We start from the raw sequence: 12,191 nt of genomic DNA, 5'->3' as shown, positions 1-12,191 counted from the left end.
CTTAAAAAAATACTAAAAAGTTTTATAATTTTAAGTTCTTTCCCTTTTCTTCTCCATATTGGCTTCTTGCTAGAGACCCTTATAATTATCCAGCAGACCCACTGGGTAAAAGTGTCCGTGAGGGTAGCCCCACTCTGCCAGAAGGCAACAACCCCACTTAATCAGGTTGAAAATTCTCCTGGAGAAATCAATGACACAGACGTGTCTAGAATAGCTCCTCCCATGGTGTGCTGGTGATTACTGAGTATATGCTGGGGCTGGAGACGGGACTCTGCTCAGCGAATGCCTAACTAGCTCTAGCTAATTTATTCCTCTCTTCCCTTAAAATACTACAACCAAAGGTATTACATTTTTAAAAATAACAATCTAATGTGTCTCAAACCACCTCAAAATATATGAGAAAACAAACTATATGAGAAAAAAAAATCTCTAAAGTAATGCCTCTCTCTCCCTCTTTTTTTTTTTTTTTGGTGTCCAATACAAGAGAAAACAACAGGATCAATCTCTTATTACAACAGAAACTCTTTGAATACAAGACTACACCTGAATCATTACTGTTTCTCCTCTATTCCCCCAAGAAACAGAATTGTGGGATGCAACTGAATGAAGATATGATTGAACAAATGGGCAGCACCTGGGACAAAGTTCTACCCTTTATCAATTCCCTACCTTTAAGAATGCATTTTTGAGCAGAGGCATTTTTATCTATGAGTTCTCTCTATACATTTATATTCTCCTTTTCTCTTTGCTTATTTACAATTCCATATTTCAATTTTGTTTAGAATTCCACAAAGAAAAAAGGTGAGGGAAAAACCAGAAGATATTTTTCACATATATAACTAAATAGGATTAATATCCAGAATATAGGAATCATTCCTACAAACGAATTTGAATTAGTAAAACAATTCAAAAGAAAAATCATCAAAAAACTGGAACAGGCAGTTCCACAGATAAGAAAGCACAAATGGTCAAACACTGTGCAAAGATGCTCAAGTCATTAGTGAGTGGAAAATACAAATTAAAACCACGGATATGTCATAAACACCAGACTGGCAAAAATTCCAAAGCCTGACAATATCAAGTGCTGGCAAAGCTGTAGAACAATGGCACTCTCGTTTCCTGCTGAAAGGAGTGAACACTGGAAAAACCACTTTGGAACATAATGTGGCATCAGAGAGTAGAGTTGAAGGTATACACACCCTATGACCCAACAATTCTACTGTTGGGTGTATACTGAGAAGCTCCAGCACAGATGCAGTGCGGAGTGTGTTCATAACAATACTTTTATGATGGAAGCCATGCAAAGTCAGCCGACAGCACAGTGGACTGACAACTTGATGCATTTCATAACAGAACACTATCCACCATGAAAGAGGAATAAACAACAGCTGTGTGCATCAACAAACTGACACTCAGGAACATCATGTTGGGAAAAAAAGCAAATTACAGAATACATACATTATGACTCCACTGGTAGAAAGTTCATGAAGGATTTGTTTTTAGGGACAGAAACACAGGTGGTAAAACTATAAAGAACAGTAACGAAATGATACACAAAAATACAAGAAAGTGGCTATTATCTCTGTTTAGGGCAGAAGAGAGAAATGGTCAGGCAAGACATGTGGACCTTCAGTGCAAATGCTAAAGGCCTATTTCTTAAAAGAGGGAGCGCACACACATTCATTGTGCTGTCACTCTTGACACTGCACACATTGTGCAAGTATTCTTTAGTGTATGGCCAATATTTAGTAAAAATGACTCTTAAGAATTGGTGAATAAGCAGATGATCAAAAATATTTCATCCAAGACTTGTTGGAAGAAGAGAAGCAAGTGCCACAACTTGCCAGCCATGAGACTCTGGCAGTCTTTCCTTCCAAACATGGTCTATTTGTCTCTGGTCCCTTCTTCATCATTCAGTCCAAACCAACCATCACTCAGAGCTATGCCCTGTCCCAGGACGGAGGAGAGTTTCATGATCTTCATCAGAAGCAGGAGCCAAGCTTTCCTGTCTGCCATTCTTCCCCTCATTAAAATGCAGGCCTCCTCCAGGTGTGAAGGACACACCCTGCTCAGGCGTGTGCACACACACATCACATCCAACTCTGCAGCCTGACTGGGTTATTATTATACCCAAATACTACTGAACTATTATTAGCTAATTCTTGACTGTGCCTTATTCTCATTTTTTTGGTATACATTTTATAATGATAATCGAGCACTATATTTAATACAAAGCATCCCCTTGTCCTCCAATCAGAACCTGAAATCTGAAAAAGCTCCTTGAAACACAGACATCTGTCTGTGCTCCAACTACAACCATGCAGCAAGCACCCCTTCAAGCAACAGTAAAATTTAAGTGAGTGGTGCATCTACTGTCAGTACAGCACTTTGAAAAAAACAAATAAATAAACCTAGCTCCAGGGAAGTCTGACTCCTCAGCTTGGTAGATCATTAAAGATAAAAAAACATTCTTTACCCCTGATACCCTAGGCCCACTTGCCACCCAGTGGATAGGGAGGAACAAGGTGTTGTTATATTTTCAGTACCACGAAGTTTTCAAGATTATTGTTTTCATGTCAATTACTACAGTGAAGGCGGGCTCTTCCAGCAGTAACCTCCCAACAGGGGGAAAAAATCAGACTGGTACAAAGAATTCTTCTAAATGACCTGCCTGGAAGAGCCCATCACTCAGTCCCTGAAGTTTCCTGAAGGCCCAGTGAGTAGCTGCTGTAACAATACAACCACTCACCTCAGCGTACTGTGCTACTGAACTGGCTTCAACTGCATAGACTCTCCGAGCTCCGGCCTGCACAGCAAAAAACGACAGTATTCCTGATCCACAACCAACATCTAGAACAACCTGGAAGGAAAGGAGAAGAACAAAAGGGGTGAGAACACAAATAGGAGCTTAGCTGTTGGCACTATGCCATCTCTGAGCACAGAGATCAGATTTACTTAAAGCATTAGCTTTGATTTTTACAAGTGGTCTTACCGTGGCCAAGTTATGCATCTCTGTGAGACTCCTTTTTCTCATATGCTAAATGGGGTTAATAATATCCACTTTTTAAGGACTGCTGTAGGGATTAATAAGAAGTGTACACAAAGCACTTGGCACAGAATTGGTGTTTTTCAAATTGTTGCTATTACTACTAGTTTCTTTATAACATGGATTGCTTTTAGGATGTTTAGGGCCAAGAAAAGTATGGTGTCATGAATGAATTTGCTTACCCTATCTGTCAGCATGAACAAAATGAAAACTATCTCAAATAATTTTTATAATATATATGTATATGTGTGTATATATTCAGAAAAAATTAAAGTCTTTTAAAATCCAAAAATGAGGTATGTACTTTTTTTCTAGGCCTCTCCACAAAGCTGGGGAGGTTTATATACAGGGTAGGACGGTATTAAGGCAGTGGACAGGATTTACAGAAACTTTTCTTCTATTCTCTGTGTTCAGCCCTGGGACTAAAGAGAAGCACCACCTGCTGGCACAAAGGGACCCACAGCACCTGCGCCTGCATGCTGAGAGGAAGCGGTGGACGGTATGGATTGGACCTCTTCCCCCAAACACTGCGGAAGCCAAGGTCTGAAGCTCAGTCTGAGCACTGAAATCTCACATTCCTGTATTGCCGTCTCATCGTTTTATTCTTAGCATCTTTTAGCACTAGCTTTGAGCAAGGCGTTTTGCTTGGCTCTAAATCTTCATAATAAACATATGAGTTGATAGCATTATTATGCCCACTTGTTAGATGACAAGAGACACTGAATGAGCTCAAGTTCATCCAGCAGTAAGAAGGGGAGATAAGAGTTGAATCTGGATATTTCTGCCTTCCAAGCTCATGTTCCACAGAATCACACACTGATGACTTAAATTTATTTTTATGAATCTGACATCTTAACCCAGCAATACCAAGAGGCAACAACTGACAGAAACAAAGTATCACTTTTTGTAGGAAAATTTAGAACAGTTCTTTCCCACTGATAGGAGGATAATTTTTCCAAAAAACAGAAAACATCAGAGGTTGTGCATGCGTGTGTGTGTGTGTTTTGATTACAATCCCACACTGTGCTGACACAGATACGGTGCCATTGTTCTAACAGAACATGCTGTTAGTAAAGGGTTCACAGTACATTAACTTACATTAACTCCAGAGCTGCGGCTCTATTCCACATGGCTTCCTAAGGTTTGGGTAATTAGGAGCATTATCAATTTAAAATGTCACCCAGTCTCTGGAAGTTGCTGTCAGGATGTCTATCATTTTAGAAATACCGTTATTCACTTCTCCTCATCCTCCCCAAGAAGCACATCTTCATCACCTGGTCCTTGTTTATGGCAAGAACACTCACGACTGCTGTTTAGGGAGTGGAGACTGTAAAGCTGGAGACTGCAATCCATAGCTCCCCTTCCCACCTAAATGCACTGCATCAGAGGAACATTTCCAGAGACTTCTTCAATTAAAAATGTAACACCTGAGATTCTATGTTCAGTCCAAACTACAGATATGAAATTAAGACACACTAGAAATTGCACCTGCTTGCTCTGGTGACAGGTGGCCCAGAAATGCATGACGGGAACTCTTAGCCTCTTATTAGGATGCTAGGAAGCACATCTTAGAGCAGTGTTTTTCAGTTCTCTTGATCCTGCAGACTAAAAACCAAAGAAATGTTTTACCACTAGGAGAGAGACAGGGAATGCGGAGAGAGAGAAAAAGAAAAAACAGGAGGGAGCCTGGTGTGGTCTGACTTTTTGCCAAATTACGCCTTTTGGAAGGAAGATGTTTTGAGATCCAGACCCACCTGGAGAAGAGGTGAAAACATCACCTGAGGCAGTTTTCCAAATACTTTATTTCAATAACTAATTTCCAGCCAGACTAATTTTATTCACTTGGCTATTTCAAAACAGAGCATAGGCCTTGAAAAAGAACCTGACCTTTCGCAAGCATTATCCAGATAATGCCATCTGTTTCCCGCTTATGTGTATGTTTAAAAAGTTAAGAAGAGAATTTTCAGTCTGGAGCTTGTAGAAGAGGGACATTCTGCCTTGTCTACATAAGCCATGAAATGTTGGAAACAAAGCTGAGGAAGGCTGAGAATAAATTTTCTGGTGAAAAATGAACAGTCAAAGCAAATATTTAGGCTCTAATGGAAATATACTACCTCAGCCCTTTCTGGCTGGGGTTGTCCAGACTAGGAGAAGAGAGGACACTAAAGCAAATAATTCTGTTACACCTTCTTATCTGGCACCCCAGGAAGCCTTGGAGCTATTCCTAATCTCATTTTCTTGTCCTCACAGAAGATTACATTGAGCCTATTTTTCATTCTACCATTGACAGACCATTACAGAACTGGGGATGTCTGAGGACCCTGGCAGACATTAAGTTATACTTTCTTGTCCTAGGGAAAAGTGTCTCCCCTTGGACAGAGGCAAAAGAGAGTAATAAAATCCCCTCCTACGTGTAAAGTAGTTTACTGTTTCTAAAGAATGCTCCCTGGACACTGTACATTTGATCCTCATGGCCCTCTGGAGTAGAGAGTACATAGTTATGTCCCTGTTTTATTGAGAAGGAAACAGGCTTGGAGAGACTGTTTCCAGGCAAAGTAATACAGCTGGTAAGTGGCAGTGCTGGATGAGCACCCAGTGCTCAGCTCTCTGCACCATCATGACCACCTTTGTGCGCAGGAAAAGATGAGAGGAGAGGGTGGACTGTGAAGACATATAAACTAGACCACATCACACTTGGGGCAAACACATCCCAAGGCTCCATGCACCAGGAGGAGAACCTGATGTCTTTGGTGGGTTGTCTTTGGGCCTGGGCACTCCAGCAAGGACTGACTTTCCTGGCCTCTTTTTCTGTAATTCTCCTCTTCCGTCCCCTGATCTAGGCTCCCTCGTGTGCAATCCCTTGTACTAGAGGCAGCTCACAGCCTACCTACCAAAGGTTCATGTTCTCTCAGCAACTTGTTGGGAAGCCGCTGCCCAGCCAGGATGACATTTCCCTGCCCCCCTGCAACTATATATGGCCATGTGACCAATTGTGTCCAATGGAATGTGAAGGGGAGTGACAAGTATCATTTCCGGGCCAAGATGGTTAACTAGGGTAGCTTCTCCACACTCTCTGCTCCTTATGCAATGGCATTGGAAACCACCTACTGGAGTTGAAAAGAGCCCGAATCTCTGGGTCGCCACTTTAGGAAGAGTCACTCAGAACTCAATGGACATAGCATGAACAAGAAAATGAATCTCACTTTGTTAAACCACTGAGATTTAGGGATTATCTGTGTTAAGTAGGAGGCATATGCTGACCAATACATTGCCCTTGGATGAATTTCCTCCTCTCACTTTTCTACCTGGGAAACTCAAGACCCAGCTCAGGGATCACATCTCAGGGGCACTTTCCCTGACTTTCCCAGTCAGTCTAGGTTGGGTTCTCTGGCACTGGGTACATGGTTCTTCAACAGCACTTATTACAGGATAACGCAAGTATTTCTTTACATGTTTTTCTTCCTGGCTTAGCCTATGAGCTCCCCAAAGACAAGAATCACATCATTTATTTCTCAGTACCTAGCAAAGTGGGAAACATAAAAGCTGTTCATAAACATTTGCAAATTAAATGACTAACTGGGATAACTCAATATGGTAGTCACCCAATTTCAACATCACTGTGAGGGATATCTGGAAAAGCTTTATGACTTTTGCCAGCCATTTGGACTCTGGGAGTGTTCCTGCATCACAAAGCTAGCATCCAAAGAGGATGAGCTCAGGATATCCTGGCCTTATTCAAGGCTTATATCCTGAACTGTTTCACCCAACCTTATCTTCTGCTTCCTGGCTTTTTTCTTGGCCCCCAAGTCACCTCACAAACCTGACACTTCATACTCTGTCTCCTTGGCTATGATCCAAACACATCCCTTGGGTCACTCTTTTGCCTTTCAGAGGCAACCGTGACACAGGCCTTCTTGGAACGTTCCATGCTCCTTTCTGCTACTGGGCCTTAGCACATGCTGCTCCCTTTGCCTGAGGTGCTCCCCACTTCATGCACACTCTATGATAGTAGTCTATGGTAATTTTTTTTTTACCTACTCAAGGTCCATTATGCTAGATCTTTATTTGTTCCTCTAGATGTATTCTCTACTCTTCCCCATCCTGCTCTTTGTCAGGAGTCTGACCTATATGTACAATGGGCTTCCTTACCATTAGATTCTGGTTGGGATCAGCCAAGAGAAGAGACAACAGGAGGTCTGAGGGAGTAAGGACAGTGAGGTCAGATGATTTACTCTCCTAGCTTCCTTCCTCCTGGGTCTCGTGGATTGGTTGTGCCACGTCTACCAAAAGCCACAGCTCTTGCTGGGTTCCATCTCTTAGGGTATGACTCTTCTCTCAGTTTCCAGTAACCCCCTCCCCTTCCCTCTTTAGGCCCAGAGTTGGTAACAGGTCCCCACTCTTGTTAGTGCCAGGGCACTTCACCATCCCGTGTTGGTTCCCTTAACTCTGCCCACATCTTCATAAATGGTCCTATTAATTAACTCTCCCAAAAGACCTTGTTGGGTGTGTCTTCCCTCCTGCAGGAACCCTGGCTGATACACCAACTCACCCTTCAGATCTCAAACAGCTCTTCATCAGGGAAGACTTCCCTAACTTTTGCTTCCCTCCCAGGCTAAGTAAAGTCCTCTAGCTGTATGCCTTCTAATCATTACCTCCTCAAATCCTTCCTTCATAACACTCATCACAGTTACAATTTTTCATTCAATAAGGGGTTATTTGATTAATTTCTGCTTCCTCCCCTGGAATGTAAGCTTCATTAAGGGAGAGACCTCCATATTTCTCGCTCACTTCTGAATCCCTGATACAGCACAGGGTCTGGCACATGGCAAAAACATTCACTAAATCTTTGTTAAACAAACTGAAAAAGTAAAAACGTGTCTCACTACCACGGGCAGGGAACAGATTCATGATCCAAAAGACATGGTGCAAATCTGTTAGCTCCCTGAGAAAGCACCTTCTACTAGCATAACACATCCACTTCAATTTAGTAATCTTAAGCATCCTTCAAAGGATGACTTCCTTCTGACACTGCCATATTATTATTACATTGCAATCCAGTTAGCTCTGGTATACAGTGTTTTCTGGAGAGAGAAATCCTCCTCAGCTGCACTTGGATACACAAGCAGCAACTATACAAATGGCTAACTTGGGGCTTATGTGAGTCTTATTAAGAGGTGAGTCAATGAAGTAGACAGAACTCAACATCTGCTGTGCAGTGAAACTTGCTTTCAACTAAACTTGCCTGTATTTAAATAATGAATAATTAATGTTTATCCACACCAGAAAGTGGTGTGAAATCCCTGCCAGGACCAATGGGGAAAAGTCAACAATTGGTTCTTGAAACAGTGGCCAAAAGTTCCGTGAATTTATTTGTAAGTTAAGTTTAGAAAATATTAATAAGATAAGGTCTTTTGCTTGTACAGATGTTTTTAATTATAGGCTCTTACGGTTTCCTGGGCAAAGAAATCCTGCAAAATGTTTGGACAGGGTTAAAAAAGCCCCAAGAGGGTTCAAAGCTATTTATTTGGATTTACTAGGTTAAAAGTAACAAAGAATATCCAGGTCCTTATGAAAACATGAAACAAAACTACCCTTGAATAACAGAGTAAAAATAAAGTAAACATGCACCATTATCTTTACACTTATGGTACAACGCTTGTTTAGTACTTTGTAGGCGTCACCTTACTTACGCGTGATGACAACTACATCACGTGGGTACTATTATTTTCTCCATGTTGCAGATAAAGAGCCCCAGAATCATATGGAGCTGAAGCCACACAATTAATAAATGGCAGAGAAGAGATAAAAACAAACGTATCTAATGTAAATCCTGTGTTCTTGGCCACTCCTTTCATCCTCAATTCTAAGTTATTTTTTGTGCTGTTCAGGCTACAGTAATGTTGGTCACATGTAGCCTTCTTTCCACCCCAGCAGTTTTACAGTTGTCTTTCAATACTGAGGTCCGGATTATCCCACAATCATTTCCTCAAGTTATGCTAGTTATTATTTATATATCCTTCCTTTGTTTGCTTGAGCATATCAATGGCTGCTCTGAACTGCCATACCCCAGCTGTCATTTTTGTATGCCTTATACTCCTAAATTGTGTCCTTCCCATCTGCACTGCCATCATTATTTCTTCTAGACATTATTTTATTACATCTGTAGTAAACACCGGTGAACCACTCCAAGTTACATGGACCCCGTTCTCTTACATCGTCATGTACTTTATCATCACTGTTACCTGCCGTGGGCTGTCTACCCCCATAGACAGCACCCAACTCTGTCAACATCCAAACTGTTGACTAACAGGCTGACTGTGACTGTTTTAGGCAGTAACAGGATGAGAGCCGCACAGTCTTTTACTGTCCGTCATCTCTTACTACAGCTTTTGTCAGAGAAGAAGAGTTCCAAATCATCTCAGGAGCTGCAGAAGACATCCCTTTATGGACTGTGCAGCTGAGCCTTAAATCTTGTTCAGATAATTAGCACTTGCACTATGGCAGAAGAATTCTGCAGTGATAGCTCCTCAGAAGACAGAACTCTGCATCTGCTGTGCAGTGAAACTTGCTTTCAACAAAAGGGTTGCCTATATTTAAATAATGAATAATTAATATTTATGAGCACCCTTGTTTCATTTCGCCTGGTCTTCTGTCAGAGGATAGATAAACCCATCACCAATCTTTTAGCCACCCCTTCACCAGTTCTCCAACTATTTTTCTCTATTATTGTGGAAAATACAAAGATGTTGATCACTCCTAGCTTCTCTCTTCATGATTAACCCCCTTCATGTGCTGCCAGCTGACCCAGCCTAGCTCACTCAGCTCTAAACCCTTAGGCACTCAATCATTCATTCATCACACATCTATTAAGTACCTCCTATTACTCTCTGTGCCAAACACTGCTAGGTGCTGGGAATACGGAGATGAAAAAAGCATGACTGGTAGGGAGAAAGAGATATGTAGGGAAGAAATACAATAATGGGGAAGTACAACAATGTGTTATAGGGGCAATGATAGTATTATATACTGGCACAGTGAAAGCATGAAGGAGGAATAGTCTATCAAGAGGTCTGGAAAGATTTCCCTCAGGTGGCCTGAGTAGTGAAAATTGAGAGGTAAGCCAACGTTGCACCATGTGAGTGGAGGGAGAGGCAGGAGCTCCAGGCTGAGGAGGCAGTAGGAACAAAGGCACCTAAGAATGACAGAGCCAGTCATGTTTGGGAGGAGAAGCATGTGTGTGTTAGATGCACAAGTGGGGCATGGTTGAGATACTGACATGGTAAGAGCAAAGGCTGCTGCTTGATTGTAGGTGGTCTAGTATACAAGACTAAGAGCTTTGGCTTGACCCTGAAGCAAGGAAGGATCACAAAAAAGTTTTCAATGGAAGAATTATTTCATAGTCATGTTTCAACAGCATCATCGTGGTGGCATGCATGGGCAGGCACAAGGCCAGAGGTAACAAAGCAGATGCTGGCGGTTCCTAACCAACATCAGCCCCTTCCTGCTTTCTGTCGGAGCCTCACTTTATTGAGCATTTATCCTCCTCCACATGGTTAGCCATCCCCAAGCCCAGCGAGGGGATCCTGGTTGGTCTACGACAATCACATCATTCCTCTTGCCACTGATGACTTTCACGCTTGTGCGTGTGATGCACTGTCAATGAGACCTGAAGGGAAGTCTGCTGGGGATGACTGGGAAGATTTTCTCCCTTCTAAAACACATAGAAAAGATGCTGCTTCTTTCCTAGACGTAGTTAAATTTAAATGTGATGCTTAGATGAATGGGATTAAAACATCTCAGACTCATACTACCTCCAACACTTTAGCCAATTTGAATAGGGATTTTTCTCCTACTTGAGGCTAAAGATATCTTAACTGTACAAGGAAGGAAACTAATTGGAAAGCATCTGCAATATTCCAGGAAGGAAACAATAAGAACGAGAGCAAAGAATGAGCTCTGGGACAGAGAGGAAGAGAAGTTACAGAAACGCTGGCTTAGTAGAAGCTAAAGGATTTGGAGACTGGAAAGGAAACAAAAAGGTCTAGATTGACTCCCAGATTCTTGGTTTGGGTGATGTTTCCAACGCCTTCAGTTTTGTAGCATGCCAAAATGGAACCTCCGCTTGCTGGCTGGCGAGAATGGCCCTATAAAGTGCTTGGGCTGGTCTCTGAAAATGAGCTGAGTCAGGGCTGCTGCTACAGCCACTACTGCCTAAGGAGTCCGCTGCAGAGGCTCTCTCGCTGCTCCTGGGAACAACAGAACAGCCCTCGCCTCACTCATGCCACGTGCCTTTGGCTCCTTGCCTTCAACTGCACTTTCCCTGTGGTGTTAAGGCAAGGAGCCAACACTACAGCAGCCACCTGGTCGGCATGCACGTGTGCCTTGAAGAGCAGGGGAGTTAGTACCCTGTGGGGACACGCTCTGACCAACGGGAGATGGCAGCCAACGGATGAGTCATTCTGCTCTCCTCCCCAGTGAACTATCTGAAGATAGAGTGGCTTCACATGACCTCTCTGAAGCCGTCCTGTGACACCGAGCAATCAGCTTTCCATAGAGCTGTGGCCAGCTCGGTAATATTCTCCCTCACATTTGGTGTGGTGGTGGTTTACACAAAATTCAACGTGTTTATTGACATTTTTCTGTGTTTCTATCTTTTCTGTGTTTCTGAACTTCAAAACTCTAAACCTAAGCCATCACTCTGAAGTTGAGTGACTGTGACAATACCTCAGATTTAGGGAAAAAAAGCAAAAAGAGGATATAGGCATAAACTCTAAGTTCACTGAAGCCCAATTCCTGGTTCAGTGATGGAAAAGACCAGGTTCTAGTACAGTAATTTGAGCTGCTTATTAATTGTTTTGCCTAATTTATCTGCTTTTTGCTGACTTTATCCTCTTTATCTACTTACATTCCTATCCTGGAAAGCAGGTATTAAAAGAAAGACATCTATTTCAGAAGTTACTGTTGCACAGTCTGCTATATAAGCCTGGAGCAAGGTCACAGTGGCCATTCACGGCACTGTCTTAGAGAGAATGTCAAAGGTTTAGAAATTTAACCCTAGGATGTTTCTAAAATGCCTTGCCTTTAGTTGGTAGGCAATCTATCAAGCAGAAGGAAACAGCAAGTCTGCCAGTAAAACCATACCAGT

General features: G+C 42.2%; 1 protein-coding gene across 3 annotated transcripts in view; it reads right to left on the bottom strand.

The window, feature by feature from the left end:
- Window positions 1-12,191, bottom strand: part of LOC105079181 (histone-arginine methyltransferase CARM1) — a 269,300-nt gene that overhangs the window by 107,470 nt on the left and 149,639 nt on the right. For all 3 annotated transcript variants that reach the window (XR_012506359.1, XR_012506360.1, XM_010967891.3), the window contains exon 5: window positions 2,750-2,860. Coding sequence is in view for 1 of the 3 variants with exons in the window: in XM_010967891.3 (XP_010966193.1) it covers window positions 2,750-2,860 (111 nt within the window). In the remaining 2 variants the exon portion in view is untranslated. The remainder of the gene's footprint in view (window positions 1-2,749; window positions 2,861-12,191) is intronic.

This window comes from Camelus bactrianus, chromosome 4 (genome assembly GCF_048773025.1).
Source record: "Camelus bactrianus isolate YW-2024 breed Bactrian camel chromosome 4, ASM4877302v1, whole genome shotgun sequence".
NCBI lineage: Eukaryota > Metazoa > Chordata > Mammalia > Artiodactyla > Camelidae > Camelus > Camelus bactrianus.
The sequence above is the reverse complement of the archived record's forward strand: the minus strand, read 5'-3'. Positions and strand labels throughout refer to the sequence as shown.